At 52.8% G+C, this 25,972-nt stretch overlaps 1 protein-coding gene across 1 annotated transcript; it reads right to left on the bottom strand.

Moving 5' to 3' along the window:
- Nucleotides 1–1,929: 1,929 nt before the first annotated feature.
- On the bottom strand, nucleotides 1,930–3,122 carry LOC112887853 (transcription factor Sp5-like). The gene is made up of 2 exons (XM_025954138.1): nucleotides 2,428–3,122; nucleotides 1,930–2,318 (listed from the first exon to the last, which is right to left on the bottom strand). Exons 1-2 carry the CDS (start codon nucleotides 2,881–2,883, stop codon nucleotides 2,259–2,261), a joined length of 516 nt encoding a protein of 171 aa, XP_025809923.1. The 5' UTR covers nucleotides 2,884–3,122; the 3' UTR covers nucleotides 1,930–2,258.
- Between the last annotated feature and the right edge of the window lie 22,850 nt (nucleotides 3,123–25,972).

Raw genomic sequence — 25,972 nt, 5'->3', positions numbered from 1 at the left:
TCAAGTTGCGTTTACACATCACACCGCGTGGACGGTAACTACTATAACTAAATCGTTATACTATTACGATGTTTTCTTGGTTCTAAGTGTCGCAAAATGCTAATTTCTATCTATCTTTGACATGTAGTGCACACGGTAACCCTCGGGTAACTCATGTGGGTTCTATGTTTGGCACAACATGCTTCTAATTGCAGCGGAACCGGATTTCATGGTAAGAATTCTCACGTGTTTTAATTAAGTATATCTGTCTTCATCTTGTATTCTAACTGCTTGTAATAATATTTCGAAGGACGAAGATGATTATTTCAATCATACGACGCTTGGTAACGTGAAGGATATCCGAGAGAGGCTAGCGGGGTTCCTCACGATGGAGGTGATCAACCCAAAGGGGGAGTTCCATTTATCATAGCACGGCAGGCGACATTGAGGTAGATTGAGAGACTTGCTTTGCATGTACTCTATTGTTCTTATCGATCATTGTTGTTTTGAGTTAGGTTAGCCTTGTTTTGAGTTTTGGACGAGGCTAATTGATTGTACATGTGTTATATAATACTATCTTTGCTTGTGTGTATCGCAATGTGTGAATTGTATGGATGCGTGCGATGATTGCGGTGAATTCTGTGAATTGAAATCTTTTGCAGGTATTTGATTGCAGCTGCCAAATCCTGGCTAGTTCCAGGATGAAGCTGGGGAAAAAAAGGCCCCTGTTGGGGGTAGACTAATGCAAGACGCGCCTCGCTTAGGGCGCGACTCTCATTTGGCTCCCAGGAGCGCCTGTGTGAAGCCAAGGCGAGACGAGCCGTAAGTGAGGCGCGTCTTTCATCTGCTTCTAATGCGAGACCCGCCTAGTCTAGAGCGCGTCTCGTATTTGGCTCCCAAGGGCGCCTGTGTGAAGCCAAGGCGAGACGCGCCGTAAGTGAGGCGCGTCTCTCATCTGTGACTAATGCGAGACCCGCCTAGCCTAGAGCACGTCTCGCATTTGGCTCCCAGGGAAGCCTGTTTGAATCCAAGGCGAGACGCGCCGTAAGAGAGGCGTGTCTCTCATCTTTGACTAATGCGAGACGCGCCTAGCCTAGAGTGCGTCTTGCATTTGGCTCCTAGGGAAGCCTGTGTGAAGCCAAGGTGAGACGCGCCGTAAGTGAGGCGCGTCTTGCATTTTGGTAATCTGAGACGTGTGTGAGGCGCGTCTCAGATTATTTTTTAATCTGCGACGCGGTAATGCGGGACGCGACCCCTGCTTGTCTAGCATTTTGCTTAGGGCGCGTCTCAGATTAGGGCTTCTGGTGTAGTGGATCCCGGGCAGCACTTAATTGCCTCCACGTTCAATGAACCATGACAAACCTTGCGAAATCACGAGATACAGCCATTACTAGTAACTCATCACGCACCAAAATTGCCCTTACTTTCCGAACAGCCTTTCCCCACCGACGTGTACCGGCTGCGCCCCTCCGACAAACCCAGCAGGGAGCTCAGCTCAGCTCAGCTCTGCCCTGCCAGGAAGGACCTCAGCTTTGGGGCCATGTGCTGGAAGCATTGAGCGTTGAGATCCATCTTGCTACCCTTGTACACGAGCGAGTACAGAATCGAAACGTTTTGCTCTGCTCCTCCGTGCAGACGGGCCCATCTTCTCCTTTCTGCTCCCGGTCTTTCCCTACGCGGTACGGGCAACTTTCTCTCGACACCGATGGTTGGTTCATCAAAGCTTTCATCCAAAGCGCGTACGGTAAGCATCTATCATCGTTCATGAAAGGTGGTGTTCAAAGCGCCGTGTCACGTTGCATTCGAGTGAGGCAAGGCAGGGCTCGTAGGAGCAAAGACTTGACAGAGATGACAGAGAGAGACATCCGGGTAGCGCGGATGGCGACATGAAGAAAACAAGAACGACCCAAGAAACAAGTCGACAAACAAAGAAAACTTGTATGAGGTGGTTCGAGACTGATGAGAAGCAAGAAGGTTCTATCTTAGTACATCCGAGTTACAGTACCACTACTGACTACTACCAAGCGACTTGCCACTTTCCTAAACCCCATGCCATGACAAAGATGCTGCAACCCACACGCAGTTGCACACGCATCCCGTTGAGGTCGGAAGATCAATGCCATTTCTTGGCAACTGGCATGGCAAGCAAACAAGAACAGAGCACAGCTACTACTACTACTACTAGTTTAATCATAACCAGCGCTCCAGCTGATTCCATACGCCATCGCTCTGGGTGTTCGTCTTTCATTCGGGGCGACGCCATTGGTGTTTCTTCAGGTTCAGGCGACGCAGTTGAAGCCGCCCAAGCAACCCATCCAGAGGCTCCTCGCCGCCCTCTTCTGCAAAGCAGAAAAACAGCATGAGAATTCTAGCAACTGTTTTGCAAGAAGAAAGAAGATTGTCCTGAACAAAGACATGAGCTTTCGTTAGCAGTCGCTGTGTGCTCACCCGTCTCGGCCGGCTGGAGACGGCGGTGTCGTCCGGCGGCGGCACCCGGTACAGGTCGGCGTCGACGGGCCTCACCACCCTGCGGGCGGCGCCCTTGGCCGGCGCCGCCACGGCGCGGGACGCCCTCGCCCTTGCCTCCGTCGCCGGTACGCCCCCGTTCCCGGCGCCGTTGCTGTAGTTGCAGCACGCCGGCAGCTTCTGCTCAGCCGGCGCCGGGGCCGTCACCGGCCTCCGCGCCTTCTTGGGCGCCGGCGGCCTGCGCGGGGGCGGCGAGTACCGGAACCAGGCGTCGCTGCAGGCCTCCGGCTCCGCCGCCGCGTACCACCAGGCGGAGTCCCCCGCCGCCGCGGGGGCGCCGGAGTACGGCAGCTGCGGCTCCTCCGGGGACGAGGAGTAGTAGTAGTAATTCCACTCCCCGAACGCCGGCACGTGCCGCCGCCTCGCCTTGTGCTCCATGGCTTCTCTGCTCCGGTCTCTCTCACAAGCACACGCCGCCGCAGGCAAACGAGAAGTAGCTAGAAGCCGATGAAAGCTTGGGGTGTCTGATGCTAAGCTAGCAGCAGCAGAGAAGCTATGGCGGTGGCGGTGGCGGTGGCGGTGGTGCCGTGGTGGTGGGAGAAGGCCAGTGGCTGGATGCGCGTATATCTATAGTATCAGGAACCGGAGGAAGAAGCTGCTCCGGTCTGGAGACCAGCTTGGAGGAGAAGGGAGTGGGAAAAAGGAATGAGGGAGGGAGGCAGTGGTGGCTGGCTTCGGCAGTACTCCTCGCAGGGCCGCCGCGCTCGGGCTCGGCTCGCCAGCGAGCGACCGGCAAGGAGGAAAGGAAACAGTGGCGCGGCAGGGACGGGGTTTGACGGGGACGCGTTTATGAGGGAGGGGTGCATGGGGGCTCGGGTCTATCCTCCTGCGGGCAATTCATGGAAGCCTGTGGCCTGTGGGTGCGGGCCTCGTGTACCGCCCCGGCATGCCTCTGCGCAGCAGCAATGGCGCTGCCGCGGGCGCAGGCTTTCCGGCGGGGGCCCTGCCGGTGCCCTTGCGGCGGTGCCGGTGGCATGTATGATTTGGGCATGAGTGGGGGCTGATTACTACTAGGAGCACTAGCTAATAAAGCGATTAAACAATGCGCCGTCGCCTCCTACGCATGCGTGCAGACCCTCTTCCTCTTGGCACTGATTGATTTGAATCCCTTGCTCACGAATGTCTACGGCGCAGCTACCCAGGCTAGGATCAGTGGCTTCACTGGCTTGCTTGGCAAGGAAAAGAAACACTAATCTTTTTGAAAACTAGAAGAAATACTAATCCCTAATCCTCTTGAAAAGAGGAGGAAATACCTGTACAACTTTTTGATGCTGTAGGACTGGACTCCTGTGCTAACTTGACACCTGCATTTTGGAGTGGCATGGTGGTGAGTACCACAGCCAACTCCAAGACGAGTGGGCCAAGATAAAAAGGGTTTGAAATCAAAGGTGAAGATTTTGCCAATGCAAAAGTTGACATTTGGTGCTGGTAACCTGGTACTCGTATAAATCTTTTGTTTTTTGAAAAGAAAGCAGTGGCCGAGAAAAAAAAAGCAGGTTGCTGTTGACTTCGTCACGAGGAGCGGTCATAAACTACTGACCGGGTGGGGCCCGGGCAGAGGGCGCATCGGGACGCTACCCGCTCCACCGGGCGCGTGACGGGCCCGAGGAGCAAAACGGTTGGCCGAAGCCCGCGCGTCAGAAACGCAAATGGGGAGCAGTGGTAGACGGTGGTCCGCTGATCAGTCGGCCAATTTACTCCTGCTGCTGCTAGTAATTGCTGTTGGAGGGAGAGGAATTGGGCGTCTACGAGTAGTGATCAGCAGGGACAAACACGAAAAGGCGTCGCAGGACGCGCAACAGGGCAGGAGGAGGGGAGGACGCCACGCGCCGCTACAGTGGGCCGGCGGTGGACCAGCGGTTTTTAATCGCGACGAGATGGAGCAGGGCAGGCGCGAGCCCAGGGCAATAAACGCGGCCCATCCCATTCTCCTCATCTCTCGTGGTGGTCGTGGGAGAGGAGGAGGAGGAGGAAATGCGTGGCTCGGTCAGCTCGGCTCGCCGTCGATCGTGGGGGCATCAATGGCCGGCCGGCCGCCCCGGCGCTGCGACCGCAACAGCCAGAGCTGCGCTGACGTGACGGTGATGGCCGGCCCAGCGGCTGCGCGCAGCGAATGCGAGCCGCAGGCATCGCCATGCCGCGCGCACAGTGCACAGTGCAGCGCGCGGCTCGGCTCGCGTCGCGTCGCGTGTACCGGTCATCGGCGACGACCACCGCTCTCTCTCTCTCTCTCTCTCTCCAGCCGATTGATGGCCCTGGCAATGGCAATGTGGGCATGCATCCGCTGCCAATCTGCCTCGCGCGCATTGAACACCGGCCTGCCTGTCAGTGTCAGGGGGGCTCGATGCTCACACTGCATCGGGCTTGGAGAGGCTAGAAGCAGTAGCATCTCCCAGTGCTAGAAGAAGACGCATTCACTCACCCCCAATGACCACGCGCGCAGCACGGCGGCACGGGGGCCTTGTCCTCTAGCTGCTGCCTGCTCAGCTTCGCACTTGGTTGCATTGACGAGCACTCGAGCAAAAAGGGGACGCAGGGATGGGTCCGCAAAGCCGGCGGGCGGCGAGCACGGCCGCGGGCGAAACGGGGAACGAAGACTGCGTAGAGTAGAGTACGAGACCGACCGAGACGCGCGGCTAAGCTGCGAGCAGATAGATGATGGTGCCTTGCGTACGTGCATGCTAAACTATGCTGCTAGTGAAAAGTTCCTGTTTTTACCGCCCCTCAAGTAGTGTTCACTCGAGTGTTGTGCCACCCGAAACAACTTGGTTTCTCTTCTGCCGCTCCTTTGTTCGTGATGATTTCTCTCGTGACGTTAGGGTCAGCAGGTCAATGCAAGTAAAGGGCCTCCTTCCCTCCGTGACGTTTCCGATGGCTTTGAGATTGGTGATCAGATGTATTGTATTGTATTGTATTGTATTGTATGGTCCTTTTTTAATAAGAGTTGCTAATCGGTTGGGTTTTTTTCCGGAGTGTCAGTCAAACTACTGGATCTTCTGGGTGCTGAGAGTCTGCAAAACCTTATGCTGGCCCAGTTGCATGAGGCACATTAGCAGCTTCACCCTACTGTTTTTAAACTACCTTCCTTCCATATTGTTTTCTCCCAAGTGTGACGTATGACATAGATCGAGCAAGAGAGTCGCACGCAGAGAGGACCAGCTGCTGTGTACTTGTGTCAGATCTTTTTTTTCCTCATCGTGACATTTCTTTTTGTCATCTATGTTTTTTTAACTAATTTTTTGTTGTTGTATATATTATTTTATTCTCATATTTCTATAGATCGATTTTGTGACTGCTCTTGACCTTATTTAATAATACATGTTCTACTTAGGACCTAGGTGAGAATCAAGTTTGCAATAACTATATCGTTTTAGTTGGTTTGTCTATTTATTTGATTGAGCTGAATAAGTGCATTCGTTTTTAATTGCACTCACTTGGCTCGTAAAGTTTTTTCTTAGAACTCTCACTGTTCTGTGTACAAGAGAGTCCTGAAATTTATATTGCTACATTTCCAAAAATACCACTGAAATTTTCGTTCTCTTCTTCTATCTTGAGACGAACCTATTAGAGATGCACTAGCGCTAGCCATGCATCGTCTTGTGTGCCGTGGTTTCTGTTCCGCACAAAAAAAAAAGATTCAGCACACGAAAGGAAGAATCGTTTTTAGATTAGTGGGGAAAGTAGGAAATTAAGAATCAAAATCAGTAGGGCGATTATATATAATGCCTACTAGAAAAAAGCAGAAACACGATCTGGAAGTGATCCTTTCCGTGACCGTTTTGCATGTTTCCTAGTAACTCTAAGGAGAACCGAAACCAATTCACGCGTCCAAATGGGACGTATGCAACAAGGAATTAGTCAGCTACTGTCAGACCTGGGGTCACCGAGCTGGGCACATAACGTAGTTTAAAGAGGTCTAAGAGATTAAATCCGTCTTATCTCTTATTCATTTTGTTTATCTCTTATTTATCTCTTTTAAATAGGAGATAGAGCTAACCAACACGGAGGGGATCTACTCGAAAATATGTTCTGGTATGATCCCTCAGCAGAGGTTGGTTAGCATCTTTGTAACTCTGGCCTCTCGGGTATATAAGGGAGGTCAGGGACCCCTCTTAAAACAGAAGATCACTAGATCATTCTACATCAAAGGCAATACAAACGACCATACAGGACGTAGAGTGTTATGCTTCTTGCTGCCCGAACCTGTCTAAGCTTTATGTTCCTTGCACCTTCGAGTTCCTGATCTCGGCGTCCCTTAACCCAAAACTTACCACCTTGGGTATATCCCACGGTGGGCAGCCGGTTAAACACCGACAGCTAGCGCGCCAGATAAGGGAGCGTGTCGAAAATCCACCGGTGAGCTCGATGGCATCTTTCAATTTCATCAGGTCAGGGTACGACATTCGTTTTTGGCTCGTGGGTTTGCATCGCAGATGGTGCGGGCAACTTTCGGCGATTCCTCGTCGACATGAGGCCAAAAACCTTCGCTGCGGATCCTCGCAGCGGCCTCGACAAGTTCGTCGACGAGCTCGACAACTTGCCGCTCCGTACTTCCGCAGCACAGATCGAGATGGAGTCTGCTCCGGGCTCGACTTCTTCTGGTGTTGCGACAACTTCCCCTGGTTTGGACTTGTTCCAATTTAGGGATCCGCATGGCCGATCTCAACTCAGGTTATCATCAGATCGCGCTCAAGGAGGAGGACCAAATCAAGACTGCTTTCATCACCCCGTACGGGACTTACGCCTACAAAACAATGTCCTTTGGGTTGAAGAATGCAGGAGCAACCTATCAGCGTGCGATCCAGATGTGTTTCGCGGATCAGCTGCACCGGAATGTTGAGGCTTATGTGGATGACATCGTCATCAAGACCAGGGCATCCAGCGACTTAATTGCAGATTTGGAGGAAACATTCAGCAGTCTGCGCAGATTCCGGTGGAAACTCAATCCCACCAAGTGCGTCTTTGGAGTGCCTTCAGGGAAATTGCTCGGGTTCATCGTTAGCAACCGGGGCATTGAAGCCAATCCTGTAAAGATCACGGCCATCACTGATATGGAGGCTCCGGCCACAATCAAGGATGTGCAGAAGTTAACAGGTTTTATGGCGGCCCTGAACAGGTTCATCTCCCGACTCGGGGAGAGAGGACTACCTTTCTTCAAGCTCCTGAAACGCCAGGATAAGTTCCAATGGACGGAGGAGGCTGAGCGGGCCTTGCAGGATCTGAAACATTATCTTCAGTCACCTCCGATCCTTACAGCACCGTTGCCAGGGGAGGATCTACTACTTTACATCGCGGCAACATCTCATGTTGTCAGCAGTGCTATTGCAGTCGAGCGAGGCGAGGAAGGCCATGCGTTTGGAGTGCAGAGGCTTGTCTACTTCGTCAGCGAAGTCCTCTCCGAATCTAAGGTACGGTATCCAGCAGTTCAAAAGCTCTTGTATGCAATCTTAATCACATCAAGAAAGCTACGCCATTTCTTCGACGAGTACAAGATCACTGTGATCACGGACTTCCCGCTGGCGGATATTCTTCATAATCAAGATACCACGGGGCGCATATCCAAGTGGGCAGTGGAACTGGAGGCTTTGTCAATCGACTTCAAGCCACGCACTGCAATCAAGTCACAGGCTCTAGTCGACTTCATGGCTGAATGGAGGGAGAATCAAGTCCCAACCCCAGTGGACAAGACAGAGCACTGGACCATGTATTTTGATGGGTCCCTCAAGCTCGACGGCGGCGGCGCCGGTGTTCTGCTTATTTCTCCACGAGGTGAACAATTGAAATATGTCCTTCAGATCCTGTGGGCGGTATCCAACAATGAAGCCGAGTATGAAGCCTTGCTTCACGGTCTTCATTTGGCGATATCACTAGGGATCAAGTGCCTACTTGTATATGGCGACTCTCTTCTTTTTGTTCATCAGGTCAACAAGAAATGAGACTGTAACAAGGAGACAATGGAGGCTTATGTACAGGAAATGAGCAAATTGGAAAGCAATTTTTCCGGCCTGGAGGTTCATCATGTATTGCGGGAGCACAATGTTGCCGCAGATATCCTATCCAAACTGGGGTCCACGCACGCCCAGGTCCCGTCGGGAGTCTTCGTCCAGGAGCTCAAGCAGCCATCCATCAAGTCTTCTCCGCAGGTAACCATCGACGTGGGTCCCCAACAACCCGATCGAGAGGTTATGGTGCTCTAAGAGGATTGGCGAGAGGCTTTTATCGACTTCATTTGAGATCAACGGCTACCAGCGGGAATCGACGCCAAGAGCGCAGAGGCGGCACGCGTCTTATGAAGAAGCAAGGGCTTCGTCCTGGTCGACAGCAAGCTCTATCGGCGTGGCGCTCGGTCAGGAGTTCTCATGAAGTGCGTCACAAAGGAAGATGGTTACGACATACTGCGGGAGATCCACGAAGGCGTCTGCGGCAACCATGCGGCTTCAAGAACGCTGGTGGGGAAAGCATACAGGGCCGGTTTCTGGTGGCCCACCGCAGTGACCGATGCGGAGGATCTCGTGCGCAGGTGCCAAAATTGTCAATTCTTCGGCAAACAGACGCATGTTCCAGCTCACAGCCTCATCACCATACCGCCATCCTGGCCTTTTGCCTGTTGGAGTCTTGACATGATCGGGCCCTTTACGATGGCGCCAGGCGGTTTCACCCATGTTCTGGTGGCTATCGACAAGTTTACTAAGTGGATCGAGTACAAGCCGATAGCCAAGCTCATGCCAGATCGGGTCGTCGACTTCATCTCAGATATTTTGCATCGTTTCGGCTTCCCCAACACCATCATCACGGACTTGGGATCAAACTTCATGGCGAACCAGTTCTGGGAGTTCTGCGAGAATGCTTGCATCGAAGTTAAATATGTCTCAGTCGCACACCCAAGGGCCAATGGACAAGTCAAAAGGGCGAACGGCTTGATAATTGACGGTCTCAAGAAGAGATTATATGATGAAAACAGCAAAAAGGGAGGCAAGTGGGTACATGAGTTGCCGCTTGTCGTCTGGGGGCTTCGGACCCAACCGTCCAAAGCCATAGGGCAAACGCCTTTCTTCCTCGTATACGGATCTAAGGCTATTTTACCAGCCGACATCATGTGGAAGTCTGTGGAAGTTAGAGCTCGATTCTGTGGAAGAAGTCCGCTGCACCGCTCTCGTTCAGTCAGCCCGATACTTGCAGGGGATCCGTCGATATCATGATCGCAACGTCAGGGAGCGGTCGTTCAGCATTGGTGATTTGGTTTTGCGTCGCATTCAGGACGAATCCGGCTTGCACAAGCTCAACTCAAGATGGGAAGGACCGTTGGTCGTCAAGCAGGTCACCCGACCAGGGTCATATCGACTACAATGTCCCGAGGGGTATGACATCCCGAATTCCTGGAACATTCAGAACATGCGCAAGTTCTACCCATAAGAAAATGCCCGGTGATGTCCCAATCCCCGGGGGCGTGGAAGATCTCTTTTCCTCGAAACAATTTGGAGGCTGTATGCCACAATGTTCGGGTTATACTCTCCTTCACAGGCGCACGATGGCCGTTGTCACGTGAAAACATTTGTGTGCATCGACTACTTGTCGTGAATGATACGAAGGTTATGGCCACATTCATAACTTATCGACTTCATCTCTCGACGGAAACCTCCGCCCCGATCAAATCTGCTCCATGTCAGTTTTCGCCGCGACCCTGGATGGTCGCACGCGACAGCAGTCACATTTTCCCAACACAATCGATCCGTTCGACTGGTTCATACCCAGGTTGTTGGATAAGCTCATATAAGGAGCTACCTCGACTACATCCTGTGTACCAGAGTAGTCTCGGTTCTGCCAAGAGCACGGCACAACAGCGGCGATGCCCGCATTTGCTCCCAACAAGTCCGATCTGTCCGTCCGGATCCCACTTAACTTGCGGAGCACGCCCATATAAGGAGCGACCCTGACTACGTCCAGAGTCAATGCACTCGGAGTAGTTTTGCCTTAAAACCTGGCAATTGTGTGATGATGCTCGCGTTCTTTTCTAACAGTTTTAGACCCACGAGTTCGGGTTGTGGACAACTTGTTAGATAAGTTTCTACAGGAGCTACGGCTACCTTCAGGGTCGTTGCATCCAGGGTAGCATCTACTACTTACGCCTTGTAAGCTTGGATATCAATTCAGCACAGGCACATACACAAGTAGAGACATCAAAGGAAACCATATATACAAGGGAGTGAATACTTGTTTTCAGTACCCTAATCCTGCATTACACTTTGAACTATGTGTTCTGATACAGGTTGGGCCTCTAGGAGGCATCTGTCGAATTGCTCCTCGGTGCAGTCCGCCACCATGCCTTGAGCAAATATCTCCAGCTTCGCGCTCGGCAAGAAGGACTTCACGATTGCGAGGGCATTGTTGACGCACGTGACAGGTGCCTCGAAAAGGAACTTCATCACTTTCTTCGGGGCCTCACGGAGACGCTCTAGCAGGGGCTGGGGGTTCGCTTCGCCTTCTTCTGGTGGGTCCACCATGTCCACCAGCTTCCGGGCGGCCCCCTGATGCTCTCGAGTTCTTCGCCCAGCGTCTTGATTCGCTGAAGGCTATCGACGAACTGTTGCTCAGTGTCACCGATCACCTTCTGCAGCCTCTCGACGTCATCTGTACAGCGATAGAGCAGGTTCTTCACGTCAGTAAGTAGCTCTTCTTTACTGATTAAATTTCTCCTAAGCTCTATGGTGGAAAGCTTTTCAGAACCTAGGGTGAGTCATACAGAGCAAAATACCCGAGGGAGGCAACGGTTTACCTTGGTGCGCCTTCTTTTGCTCCCTGAGCTGCTCCTTATGCGCCTCGAGCTCCTTCTTCTGTTCCTCGAATTGTTGCTGGAGCTCGGCGTTGACTTTCTCAAGATGTACATTCTCCATCTTCTCGTCGTCAAGGCGCTTCCTCAGGGCATCGAGTTCCTTGCGGTCGCGGGCAAGGGTCTTCAATTCTTCTGCCTGCTTCCGGGAGCAGGCGATCACACTCTACATAAAAAGGGAAAAGCCAGATTAGCAACTCGACTTAGCCACTGTCAGAAAATGCTCTCAGGACTTACCATGGTAAAGTCATACGCCTTCTTGAGGATATCGACATTGTCATCCGTCAGTAGCAGGTCGTCTGTCAGGTCGGTGGCAACGGCTTCCTGACTACCCGATCCGGCCAGCAGTAGCTCATCGGGTCTCCCGGAGGTTCCCACGGCTTCTTCAGTAGTCAGCTGCTGGGCACCTGCAATCACAAGTGCTCTCAGCATACAGCATGCGGATCCCGGTAGCTAGCCGGGGCGGTCAGACACTCACCTGCGCCATCTGTTGGAGCGGCGTCAGGGGCCTCGACCTATTTCTTGCCACCGGCCCCGGCCTCGACTTGTTGGAGCTCGGGAGGCGGCAGGTCGGGCAGCGCGGTGTCGGCCCCGGGGGCTGGCTCCGTGGGCGTCGACCCTTCGAGGGCCGATGCCTCGGGGGCTAACACAGCGGCGACTGGCCCAGCACTTGATGATTCCTCCCGGGTCGAAGACCCGGGGGCTGGGGCAGTCGAAGTTGGCGTCAGCTAGAGGTCCGCGGCACTTGCAGCACTAATAAAGTCGAAGTTAGTCAACACATAAGCCGAAAGATCAAATCATTTGCAGTGCAACAAGAGGCAGACTTACAGTACAGATTTTTTCTTAATGGCTCTCTTCATCCGCACGGCCTGACGCGGCGTCTCCCTTGCCGGCGGCGGGGTTTCACCGGCTTGTGGCGCGGTCCCCGCCACGGCGATGGTGACAGCGGCGGCAGTCGCCGGGCTCGCCCTTTCTCCTTCGGGCTTGGCCCGGGCGGAGGATGCGGAAGGACTATAGGTGGATGTTATACGTACAACTCAGCATCAAGGTAACACATTACAACAAACAAGTAGGCTCTTACCCGGTGGACTCGAGTTCCTGCGCCTTGCGCTTGCGCACCAGTCGATGGCCTTGCGGCACCGGCGGCAAAGCGCCGGTCAACTCCACGCTCTGTTCGGAGGAGTTGTCCCGGCGCGTTTCTCCTTCTGTTCCTTCTCCAGCCTGTGAGCTCACGCCTTCGGTGGACTCGCTGCTGCCTTGAGCTGCAGCAAGGCGAGCACTCTTGGCTTTAGCGGCAGCAGAGGGGAGGAGGTGGTCCGGTCGGGGGACGTCAGGTCGCGGCGGGTAGCTGCGGTACACCTCCGTGTGTCCCTGCAGAGAGTTCTTCGGTTACGTAACGAAGCAAAAGCGGTTATCTTCAGCAAAAAGAAGTCGAATACTTACTGGTTTGGGCGGATTCCGTGCGGAAAACAATGTGGGCACGTATGGCACGGCGTCCATGTCTAGCAGCACCCGCTGAACTCGCTGCAGCGCGACTTCATCCGGCAAATCCTCTGCGCACATGCGAGAAGGATCAGCGGGTCCTGTGTACTCGAATCCCAGGCGATGTCGCTGCTGGATGGGTTGGACGCGACGTTTGTAAAGTGCGAACATGACGGAGGCGCCGGTCACTCCCTCCTTCTTCTGTGCCTCAATGACGCCCAGCAGCTCTTTGACTTGGTCCATCTCCCCGCCGGAGGGTTCAAGGTTCCATTCTCCCCTGATTACAGGTGGTCTGTTCGACTTCGTTGGCAGATGGGGAGCATGGTTTTCGATGTAAAACCAATGGTTTTTCCATCCAGGAAGGTTGGAGGGGAATTTGTATGTGAGGTATTTGTCACCGGCCCGCTGACGCAGTTGGATGCCGGCGCCCCCTACAACGGAAAGGTTCTTGGAGGTGGGCTGTGGTTTGATACGGAAGAGGAAGTGGAAAAGATCCCGGAAAGGTTCTTGGAGGTGGGCTGTGGTTTGATACGGAAGAGGAAGCGGAAAAGATCCCAGTGGGGTTCGATTCCAAGAAAAGCCTCGTAGTAATAGATGAAAATTGAAATGTGGCAAATAGAATTTGGGTTGAGATGGTGAAGTTCAAGCCCGTAGTAATACAGAAGGCCTCGAAAGAAGGAACAAGAGGGGAGGGCCAATCCCCGTTCGGCAAAATGGAGAAATGTGACGATTTCGTCAACATTTTCCATGGGAAAAGGTTCACGGTAAGAGGGGCGCCAATTGACAAGGGTCTTTTCTTGCAGCAACCCCTCGGAAACTAGGTTCTTAAGGTAGTTGAGGGAGCACTTACTGTGTGACCACTCTGCGGTTGAAGGCTGCGCCTCCTCCATCTTCTTCTCTTCGATCTCTGCTTTCTTGGGCGCCATCTCCGATACGCTGGCCACGAGATGCTCGGGGGCTGCGGGGAGAGTGGCGGGGAGGTTGGAGCGGGAGGATCTCCTCGGGGGGATGGCAGCGGCGCTTGGCTCAGATTGGGGATTTTGGTGGCTTTTGGCGGAATGCGAATTGAAAGCGCGGTTTTTTCCTACTGTTGTCGCGGGGTTAAATAACCAGCGGGGTGGGGAAAAGTTACTGTTTCGAAATTCAGGAGTCACTTCCGAGAATATTCCGAAGTCGAGGGGTCGTTTGGTGGATTGTTTGGATTAAATATTTGATTAACCATTTTTTCAAGGTTTGTTAGCCCGAAAAAAGGGGTTTTTGAATTTATAATCTAATACCCATCATCTGGACCATCATTTTGGTAATTTCGCAAGTTGTCATTTTTTGTCTGCATGCCATGGTTGTTGGATCCTTATCTCCAAATTTTGTGGGATTTGGATTCAAGGCTCGGGGGCTGCGGGATACGTGGCATCGACTACTTATTTTCACATTTTTTGAAGGATAAGCAGGATTGCAGATTAATGGGACCCTTAGCCTGATTCCCTGATTCAACCTAAGGCTCGGGGGCTACTCCGTATGGAGTGCGATTTTTTCAATCGCACACCATAGTAGAAATAAAATTCGGGGCATGAGCACCTCATAGCTTCGATGCAGCCAGGCATGTACTCGAAGAAGGTTTTAAAGATGAAGCTTCAGAAGAAGTCGAAGACTGCTTCGAAAGTACTCAATAAGCCTGCAGTACTCAGCTACGAAGAGCTCAGGGGCTTGTCAGACCCGGGGCCACCGGGCTGGGCACATAACGTAGTTTAAAGAGGTCTAAGAGATTAAGTCCGTCTTATCTCTTATTCATTTTGTTTATCTCTTGTTTATCTCGTTTAAATAGGAGATAGAGCTAACCAACACGGAGGGGATCTACTCGAAGATATGTTCTGGTATGATCCCTCAGCGGAGGTTGGTTAGCATCTTTGTAACTCTGGCCTCTCGGGTATATAAGGGAGGTCAGGGACCCCTCTCAAAACAGAAGATCACTAGGTCATTCTACATCGAAGGCAATACAAACCACCATACAGGACGTAGGGTGTTACGCTTCTTGCGGCCTGAACCTGTCTAAGCTTTGTGTTCCTTACACCTTCGAGTTCCTGATCTCGGCGTCCCTTAACCCAAAACTTACCACCTTGGGTATATCCCACGGTGGGCAGCCGGTTAAACACCGACAGCTACTAATGAACTCTCAAAAAACGCCTACATAGAAACAAGTTTCAAGTTTTGAAGCGCCCCCCCCATCAGGGAAGACTTAAAAGTGTCACTTTATCAGTCCCAGGAGGCTGATAACACTTTTATTACATCAGATGGTACATCACCGTACAACTCTTCGCGGTAATGGGCAGTGAAGCGCCACTATCGCGAGGATTACAACAAAAACCCATACTACTACACTAACTACAAACAGGGGATCATCAGAGTCTTGCGCCATGCGGAGCTCCAACGGTGACCTCACCCACAGGCAAGACTGGGTGCAGGACGGGACCCTACTCGTCGTTCTCGGGATATAGTCGGGATCCTCCACTGTAACGTAAGAACGGGGTGAGTACAAACGTACTCAGCAAGTCCAATCACACCCACGGGGGGGGGGGGGTTATAACAGGATTAAATGCACAGGATAATCCAAGGATAAAGTTACGGTTCTTTTGCGGAAACACAATTATATGTAAGGGTTCGTTTTTCAAAAACAAGTTTTCGAGTGTCTAAGAACTCACGATGTTGATCCACACGGATCCCAGTTTCCATCCGCTACCGGACTCCCCGTCCGTCGTAGCACACGGCACCATTGCCGAATACTTTCCAAACAACTCACACCAGTTCAACCCTTCCCAAGAAGAAACACTAGTTATGTGACCACACCGTAAACTTGCCCAATACCGTGGGCACGGCTATTCGAATAGATTTTTAACTCTGCAGAGGTGTGCAACTTTGCCCACAGGCGGGGTACCACATCACGAACACCTTAGTGCCGGTGCAGATCCCATCGAAGCCCTTACCCACCTTAGCTAGACCTGACTAGCCACCACGGGTTCTATCTAGGGGTCATTCGACCTGTCACTGAGGTTTAATCGGGGCATAAGTCACACAGAGCTTATCCCGTCCCCTTGATCACCCGTTGCTCCCAGCTCTCCGATGGCTATCAGACTAACTAGTGGGGTTAGGCCAAGCCGTTGCCCATACAACGGTCAAGTGGTTTGCACGACAGGAAGCTAGGTGAGATGTCACAACAACTCGGTCCTTAGGGGTGACAGGACGGACATCTCCCTTCCACGCTCAACCACACAGGTACGAGCACACCAACGGCAATTCACACAGAAATGCCATCCGTCCTGTCGGACTCACTTTTCAAAACCACACTTTATCCCTCCCACACACACGCATTTTCTTTATAATCCAGGCGGTCCAAGTATGGGTATTTCAAGCAAGGGTGGCTATCCTACCAGGTTTCTAGCACGCAAAACCATGCAATTTTATAAAATAGGCCACTGGGTTGTGTTTATAAAACTAGGACAGAAACATGCATCAAAGGGCGGAATTGAACTTGCCATCGTCAAACTCTTGCGAGAAGTCCTGATCGAAGCACTGTCCTTCGGGTTCGGGGTCGCAGTACTGGTCCTCAGTTGCTTGGTCGCGGTCGGGAACCTCGTCGTTCACTCCGTGTCCTACGACGCAAACAAACAGACACACAATCAAGCGAAAGAACTAAAGCTTTTACCGATAGGCTTGAATCGGAAATAATTTAGTTACGGAGTTAGGGGTGGTATCTCTAGGTGGTTTCTTAATGGCATGGCTAAAACTATACTAGAAAGGGTGTGGTAAAGTTTCGGATCAATCGGAGGTTGTTTCGCACATAAATGACGAGCCAAAGATGGTTTCAGTGGTTAAACAGGGGTTCGAGGCTTGTTCGTAAATATCCAGAAAGAGTGTGGACCTATTTGTAAATTCTAGAAATATTAGGGGGGCAGTGAAAAGTGTGAGGGGCCTATTTGGAAATAAAATACATAGTGGGGGGGGACTTAGTTTGAAAGAATAAAATAACAGGGGCTTTTCTGCAATGCATACAAGGGTGGAGGGGCTCTTAACTAAATGGAAAGGAAGGGGGGGGCTAAGGGCAAATTGCCCCTTCTTCTTCCTCCCTCACCCGTGAAACAGAGGAGGGAGGGGGAGCTCGGGCCGGCCCCAAATCCGGCGGCCTAGGCTCGGGCGGCTCGGGCACATGGGGGAAAAGGGAGAGGGGAGCGAGGGGGTCCGTTCCTACCCTCTCCTTGGGCGGGGGCGGCGCGTAGCGGCGGGCCGGCGTGGGGCAGGCGGCGGCGGCCGTGCGGCTCGGGTGGCGGCGGTCTGGGCGCGGGAGAGGAGGTAGGCAGGGGCGGCGCAGCTTGTGGGGAGCGGGGGGCTGCGGCCGGGCCTATTATAGGCGGCCGGCAGTAGGGGAGGCGGTGGCCGGCGGGCGGCTCCACGGGCGGCCATTAATGGCGCCCGTGGGCTTGCGGCGGGGCACGGCCGTGCACAGCCGTGCACGTGGGGGGGGGGGGGCCGGGCGGCGGTGTGCAGCACAGAGGGGGGGGCGCGAGCGGCGAGGCGGCACAGGGGAGGCGCGGGCGGCGAGGCGGCACAGCGGGCGGCGGCGTGTGCGCCACGGCGGCCGTGCGGCCGCGCGCGTGCGCCAGCGACGGGCGGCACGGCGGCGGCGCGGCACGTGGTGCACGCGCGGGTACGGGCGGCCGGGCACTGGCGCGCGCGAGGGGAGGGGGGGCCGGTGGCCGGCGCGGCGGGTGCGGCCGGCACGCGCGCGGGAGCAGGGGCTCGGGAGCAGAGACAGGGGAAAGAGAGGGGAGAAGAAAAGAAGAGGGAAAAAGAAAAGAAAGAGGGGAAAAAAGAAAAAGGAAGAAGGGAGAGGGAAAGAAAGGAAGAGAGAGAGGTTGGGAACAAGAAAGAAAAGAAAAGAAAGAATGGGAGGGAGAGAAGGAGAGAGAGGGGGAAGGGCGTGTCGGCGCCGGTCGCGGCGGCAACCGCGGCCGGTCGGCCACGCGCGCGCAGGGATTCGCGCGCGGCACGAGGAGCGCCGGCGCAATTGCGGCAGCGGTCGCGGCCGGTCGGCCACGCGTGCGGGATTCGCGCGCCGCGCGAGAAAGGTCTTGTGCCGGCGCAAATTGTGGGAAGCGGTCGCGCGTGATCGTCGTGACACGATAGCGAGGGTCGAGGCGGTGCGCGTGGGGGAAGCCGTGCGTTGTGTGGCACAGGGCGGGGGACGTAACGCGCGCGTGTGCAAAGGGGGTCAGGTGTTACGGTGAATCCATTTTTAATCGGAACCTTTAACGCGTAGCTTAGGCTTGAAATTCTTAGGGCGTTACAAACCTACCCCACTTAAATGAATCTCGTCCTCGAGATTCGGCTGGCTTCTAAACAGATGGGGAAATTCTTTCTTTAGGGCCTCCTCGCGCTCCCAGGTTGCTTCCTCTACTCCGTGTCTGCTCCATTGAACCCTGCATATCTGCACCTCAGAGTTTCTTGTCCTCCTAGTGACAGTGTCCAGAATTTTGACCGGCACTTCCTGGTACCGGCAGATCCGGTTGCAGGTCTATTGTTTCCACCGGCACGTGTTCTCCCTCGGGTACTCTCAGACACCTTCTTAATTGCGAGACATGAAATACTGGGTGTATATCCGACATTTCTTCTGGTAACTCCAGTCGGTACGCCACGGCTCCGACTTTCTTTAGAACTCGATACGGCCCAATGTATCGAGGGGCTAATTTTCCTTGTACCTGAAATCTTCGTGTCCCTCGAATGGGTGAGACTTTGAGATAGACAAAATCTCCCGGATTGAAACTTATTTCCCGTCTCTTCTTGTCTGCGTAGCTCTTTTGTCGGGACTGAGCCGCTTTCAATTTCTCGCGGATTTCCGCTACTTTCTCCTCTGCTTCTTTTATGAGTGCGGGCCCTACTAGCGCACGTTCTCCAACTTCCGACCACATTAAGGGAGTTTTGCACTTTCTCCCATAGAGAGCTTCGAATGGCGACATGCCCAGGCTGGCTTGGTAACTATTGTTGTACGAGAATTCCGCATAGGGCAGACTCTGTTCCCAATCATTTCCATAAGTCAGGACACATGCTCTCAGCATATCTTCCATAATTTGATTTACCCTCTCGGTTTGACCGTCAGTCTGTGGATGATATGCGGAACTGAAATCTAACTTGGTGCCCATGGCTTGATGCAAGCTTTTCCAGAACCTAGAGGTAAATTGGGTCCCTCTATCTGAGACAATTCTGCTAGGCACTCCGTGTAACTTTACTATGTTTTCCACATAAAGTTTTGCCAGCTTTTCTCCGCCATAAGTGGTCCTTACGGGTATGAAATGTGCCGATTTAGTGAGTCGATCCACAATTACCCATATGGAATCGTGTCCCTTCTGTGTTCGGGGCAGTCCCACTACAAAGTCCATCCCTATCTCATCCCACTTCCACATCGGAATAGGTAAGGGTTGCAATAATCCTGCCGGCTTTTGATGCTCGGCCTTTATCCTTTGACAAGTGTCACAATGAGCCACGAATCTTGCAATATCCGCCTTCATTCCGTTCCACCAATATTTTGCTTTATGTCCATATACATTTTGGTGGATCCCGGGTGGATAGAGTAGGCCGAGTTGTGGGCTTCGTCCATGATCAATTTCCGGAAATCTTCATTCTGGGGTACGCAAATCCTATTCTCGTACCATAACGTTCCTTTATCGTCTACCCTGAAGCCCGGTGCTTTGTTTTCTCCAGTTTGTTTGCAAATTTTTACTAACTCTCGATCCGAGCTTTGGGCTTGTCTAATCTTATCTTCTAATGTCGATTGGACATTTAGCACCTGGCTGGAACCTCGAGGAACGATGTGCACATTTAATCGTGCCATTTCCTCGCATAGGTGGTCATCCTTGGGTCCATAGGGTTTCCGGCTTAAGGCGTCGGCTACAACATTTGCCTTTCCAGGGTGGTAATGGATCTCTAAATTGTAGTCCTTAACCAACTCCAACCATCTCCTCTGCCTTAGGTTCAAATCCGGTTGGGTGAAGATATATTTTAAACTCTTATGGTCGGTGTAAATCTCACACTTATTTCCAATCAAGTAATGTCTCCAAATCTTAAGGGCATGCACCACGGCTGCAAGTTCCAAATCATGGGTCGGATAGTTCTGCTCATGGGTCCGGAGTTGGCGGGAAGCATATGCAACAACTTTCCCATCCTGCATCAGCACGCACCCTAACCCTTGTCGGGATGCGTCACAATAAATGACAAAGTCCCGATGGTTGTCCGGTAGGGTCAGCACTGGGGCGGTTGTCAACCTTTGCTTCAGTTCTTGAAAACTTCTTTCACAATTTTCCGTCCAGGCGAACTTCCTCTCCTTCTTAAGAAGTTCCGTCATGGGTCGGGCTATTTTGGAGAATCCCTCAATAAATCTCCGATAGTACCCAGCTAATCCAAGGAAGCTCCTGATTTCACTAACGTTAGTTGGCTGCTGCCAATTGGACACGGCTTCTACCTTCTCTGGGTCCACTGCTACGCCCTCCGCGGTCAGGATGTGACCAAGGAAAGCTACTCTCTCCAGCCAGAATTCGCACTTGCTGAACTTGGCATATAACCTATGTGCCCTCAGCTTTTCCAATACTACCCGCAGATGTTGCTCATGTTCCTGAATACTCTTAGAGTAATGTCGTCGATAAAAACTACGACAAACTTATCCAGCTCGTCCATAAATACTTTGTTCATGAGGTTCATAAAATAGGCAGGGGCATTGGTTAGTCCGAAGGACATTACAGTGAACTCAAACTGCCCGTAGCGGGTGACAAAAGCTGTTTTAGGGATGTCACTTTCTCTAATCTTGAGCTGGAAGTACCCTGACCTTAAATCGATCTTGGAAAAGTACTTGGCCCCCTTTAGCTGATCGAACAGGTCATCAATCCTGGGAAGAGGGTACTTGTTCTTAATGGTAACCTCATTCAGTGCTCGGTAGTCTACGCACAACCTCATGCTCCCATCTTTCTTCTTGACAAACAGTACTGGGGCTCCCCATGGCGACGAGCTTGGTCTGATGAAGCCAATCCTCTGCAGTTCTTCTAGTTGTTTCTTCAATTCTATCAATTCAGAGGCTGCCATCCTGTAGGGTCTTTTGGCTATAGGGAGGTTCCAGGGATGAGGTCAATGACAAATTCTATATCCCTATCCGGTGGCATCCCGGGAAGCTCTTCGGGGAATACGTCTGGGTATTCGTTTACTACCGGAACTTCTTCTAAGGGCTTGGCTTCCATGCTAAACACCATTGGGTCAAACTTACTGTCTCGGGTATGACAGATCACTTGTATTCCTTCGGGGTTTGTTAGGTGTACTACTTGTCAGTGCAGCCTATGAGACCATTGTGTCGGCTTAACCAATCCATCCCAAGGATCACGTCTATTCCCCCAGGCTTAAGTACTACCAAATCTGCTAGAAAGTCTACCCCACTTAAATTGATCCTTACCCGGGGACAACCTAATTGACAATTGATGTCGCCTCCAGGCGTCCGGGTTAATAGGGGCGTTTTTAGTAGTACTGTAGGTATTTTGTGTTTCTCCACATAGCTCGAGGATATAAACGAGTGTGATGCTCCAGAATCAAATAATACTGTCGCCAGAGCCGAGTTGACTAGGTACTCACCGAGCACTACTCCTTGGGCCTCTTGGGCCTCCTGCGCATCGATGTGATTGACGCGGGCTCGTCCAAACGATTGCTGCTTCACCTGCTGGCTGTTGTCGTTGTTGCGGACGGGCACTCGGTTGGCACCGGTCAGGGCTGGTCTGGGCCCATTCACCGTGTTGGAGAAGGCTGACGTGGCCGGCTTATTCTTGGCGTAGGGGCAATTGGCGATAAAGTGCCCCGTCTCACGGCAGTTGAAACAGGCCCTAACATTGTTGTTGTCGGAGGCGGCCAGACTGGTGTTTCTCTGCGGGGCCCTCATGGTGTTCTGACTCTTGGGCTGTGCTTCAGAGGCTCGTGACCCGGTCACTTGGGACTGAGTCCTATACTGCATTGGGGCCTGGGATCTTGGTGCAGTGTAGTTGGAGTTCCTCGGCTTTTGGAAGCGGTCCTGCTGGCGAGCCTTACTTTCCAAGAATTTGCGTTTATTGTCCTTTCTTTCTTCGGCCTTGGCCCTTTCTGTGAGGATGGCCTTGTTCATCAGGGTGTTGAAGTCTGGATAGATCTGGGGAGTAAGCAAGGTCCGGAGCTCTGGGCTTAACCCCTTCTTGAACATGTCTTGCTTTTTATCATCGTCGTTCACCTCTTCCGGCGCATATCGGGCCAATTCTATGAACCGGTGGGTGTATTCTTCCACCGTCATACTCCCTTGTTGTAGTGCGCGGAATTCATCCGCCTTGCGTTTCATGGTGGCAGAAGGGATGTGGTAGTGGCGGAACTCCCTTACAAATTCTCCCCAGGTGATGGTGGAGGCATCTTCGGCTGCGGCACAATAGTTTTCCCACCAGGATAATACCGTTCCGGTGAGCTGGTGGGCTGCCAGTAGGACTTTATCCCGGTCCTGGCATTCGAATGGTTCGAGCTTCCTCTGAATTACTCGCAACCAGTCGTCAGCATCCAACGGGTTGCAGGATCCGGCGAAGGTAGGTGGCTTGGTCCTTAAGAAGGCCGTCAGCTTGTCGTTCATATTCTGCCCTCGTGGCTGCCGGTTAATGAGGGCATTTGCCAGTGTCTCCAGAATGAGGGTTTGGTTATGGATTATCTGCGCCAGGTCTCCGAGGGGTGGAGGTGGTGGTAGTTGTTCTCCTTCTTGACTTCCCCCTCGGTTCTGGCTTACTTCTTGTTCCCCTTGGGGAAGATCTTGTTCAACAGGATGTGCTCTGACACTAGCGGCTACGGGGTTCCGGCCGCGGGAGGCCCTCGCGATGTTCCGGGGAGTCACCTGTTGATTGGGTAAATTGGGGTCACGGTTATGTGATGTTTAAGTTGTTTAATTCGTATATATAAGGCAGAATCTACCTTCTGCCGATATCTATATAATTAAGCAGCACACAACACATCAGCACCCGACATCACAAGTAACAATCACCAAGTATTTTATTAAGCAGGGAGGGTACAACCTAGGGGTAGGACTAAGTCTCGTGCTACTCGGCCAGGGTCTGGCAAAAGGGCACGTCTTAAACAGAAAGGCTGGGGCATCACTGGGATGGCGTCGATCATTCTACTTGCGTGGTGTGTCTTCTTCCAGGGCGGACAGGGTGAGAGGTTCTCGCTCGCTGTCTTCTGGGTTCCCATCGGTCAGGGGTTGCATTGCCGCATCCCCTTCGTCGGTGGCGGCAGAACTTCCAGGATTCTCGGGTGGGGCTCGTGTGCTCCCAAAGAGTGATCCCCACCCTATGACGGGTGTCCCCAGTAAAACATGGTCTTCCCCTATCGCCGGGACGGGTGTTCCACTTTGGGTCCAATCTTGCATACGCCGGTCTCGGGCCTGCCTGAGGCTTTCTTGGGCGACAGCTTCGCTACTGACCGCGGCTGCGGCTCTTGCCTCGGCATGGGCGGCTCGGATCTGCTGTATCCTCACCGCGAGCTCTGCTTGCTCGGCTCGATGGGTCTGTTCCCTTAGGAGGTTGGCTTGCTCATCAAAGAGTTGGTCCAGGGCGGCTAGGTAAGTGGCCACTTGGTACAGGGGGCCTTCTTCGTGGCGTCGTCGCTCCAGGTTTCTCATGCGTGCTTCCCAGACTGGGGTTCTGATGGCCGGCGGAAAGAACTTCGCTGGTGTAGGGGCGAGGTGTTCTTCAAAAATCCGGCACAAGTAACGGAGTGCTTTTCTGATGGCCAGGGGGTAGGTATCTTGGTGTCTAAATCCTGTGGCGGTCGCTCGCCAAGGCTGGATGTCGGGGTAGCGGTTGCTCCTGGCGATGACCAGGATCACCCTGCAGCGGAGGGTACCATGGTGCTCGTACTCTCGGCTGTAGTACCTTGGGCGCTCCGTAACGCCAAGGTCTTCCAGGGTGTTGATCAAGAGGCTGGGGAATCCAGGCGCAGCTTGGCAATCGCCCTGGGTCCATCCTTCCTCAGCCATCTGAAACAGAAGTAGGGTAAACAACCTGGTACAGGTGCAAAAGCGAGTAGATGATATTTATTATTACAACAAAGGTGGTACAGTTTTCATGGATACGTGGTCACTAAGGTAGGGTTTTTGCTAGGGGTGCTAATCCTATCATGGGGATTCTTCCTCGGTCCTGATAGAGCGCTTCTTTATTGGAAGGAACCGATCCATCTCGTTTTCGGTCTGAGTACCCTTATCCCAGTGGGTCTCCATGGGTTCTTCTTCTTCTTCTTCGATCCATCCACCTATCCCGTTGCGGTTCTCGTATTCTTGCATTTGGGCTTGGAGGGCGGCTAAGGAATACTCGGCGCTTGCGGCTCTTGTCCGTTGTTCCTCCAGCTCCTGGGTTAACTTTTCAACCCCATGGATTAGCTGCTTCAGTTGTGCTGCCTGTTCGCGGTAGAGTGCATCCAAGCCAGTGAGGTAGATGGACAGGTGGGAAACCGTATCTTCGAGATCCTCTTCTTCTCGTCCAAGGCCCCTCATTCGGGCAATCCAAGTGCGTCCTCGTCCCTCAGCGGGTGGGAAAAACCCCATAGTAGTCCGCTGAAGATGGTGCCTGTAGAGCACACGCAGCCGTCGCAGGGCTTTGCGGGCGGCCTTTCGATAGGTGTCGGGGAAGCGAAAGCCAGTGGTGGAGATGAACCAAGGGTCCACATCAGGGTAGCGGGTGCTTTTCTCCACAAAAACCATTATGTCGCACCGAAGGGTGCCTCCGGCGATGTACTCACGGTAGGCATACTCCGGTGGTTCCATAACCCCGACGCGTTCCAGGCTGAGCAATAGCAACTTGGGGAGGCCGGGCTCTGCGTGGCAGACTCCGCTAGCCCATCCATTGCCAGCCATCTGGAACAAGGCAAAAACCAGTGGTGAGTGTTTGTGCAGAAAATTTCTGAATCGGGATAAGTTCTAGGGCCTGAAAAGGGGTCTCGCTCCTAGGGTCACGTCCTACGGCCAGCCTACGGCTCTGATACCACCTGAAGCGCCCCCCCCCATCAGGGAAGACTTAAAAGTGTCACTTTATCAGTCCCAGGAGGCTGATAACACTTTTATTACATCAGATGGTACATCACCGTACAACTCTTCGCGGTAATGGGCAGTGAAGCGCCACTATCGCGAGGATTACAACAAAAACCCATACTACTACACTAACTACAAACAGGGGATCATCAGAGTCTTGCGCCATGCGGAGCTCCAACGGTGACCTCACCCACAGGCAAGACTGGGTGCAGGACGGGACCCTACTCGTCGTTCTCGGGGATATAGTCGGGATCCTCCACTGTAACGTAAGAACGGGGTGAGTACAAACGTACTCAGCAAGTCCAATCACACCCACGGGGGGGGGGGGGGGTTATAACAGGATTAAATGCACAGGATAATCCAAGGATAAAGTTACGGTTCTTTTGCGGAAACACAATTATATGTAAGGGTTCGTTTTTAAAAGCATTTTTCAAAAACAAGTTTTCGAGTGTCTAAGAACTCACGATGTTGATCCACACGGATCCCAGTTTCCATCCGCTACCGGACTCCCCGTCCGTCGTAGCACACGGCACCATTGCCGAATACTTTCCAAACAACTCACACCAGTTCAACCCTTCCCAAGAAGAAACACTAGTTATGTGACCACACCGTAACTTGCCCAATACCGTGGGCACGGCTATTCGAATAGATTTTTAACTCTGCAGAGGTGTGCAACTTTGCCCACAGGCGGGGTACCACATCACGAACACCTTAGTGCCGGTGCAGATCCCATCGAAGCCCTTACCCACCTTAGCTAGACCTGACTAGCCACCACGGGTTCTATCTAGGGGTCATTCGACCTGTCACTGAGGTTTAATCGGGGCATAAGTCACACAGAGCTTATCCCGTCCCCTTGATCACCCGTTGCTCCCAGCTCTCCCGATGGCTATCAGACTAACTAGTGGGGTTAGGCCAAGCCGTTGCCCATACAACGGTCAAGTGGTTTGCACGACAGGAAGCTAGGTGAGATGTCACAACAACTCGGTCCTTAGGGGTGACAGGACGGACATCTCCCTTCCACGCTCAACCACACAGGTACGAGCACACCAACGGCA

The sequence above is a fragment of the Panicum hallii genome, chromosome 3 (assembly GCF_002211085.1).
Source record: "Panicum hallii strain FIL2 chromosome 3, PHallii_v3.1, whole genome shotgun sequence".
Lineage (NCBI taxonomy): Eukaryota > Viridiplantae > Streptophyta > Magnoliopsida > Poales > Poaceae > Panicum > Panicum hallii.
This window is presented reverse-complemented; position numbering and strand designations above follow the sequence as displayed.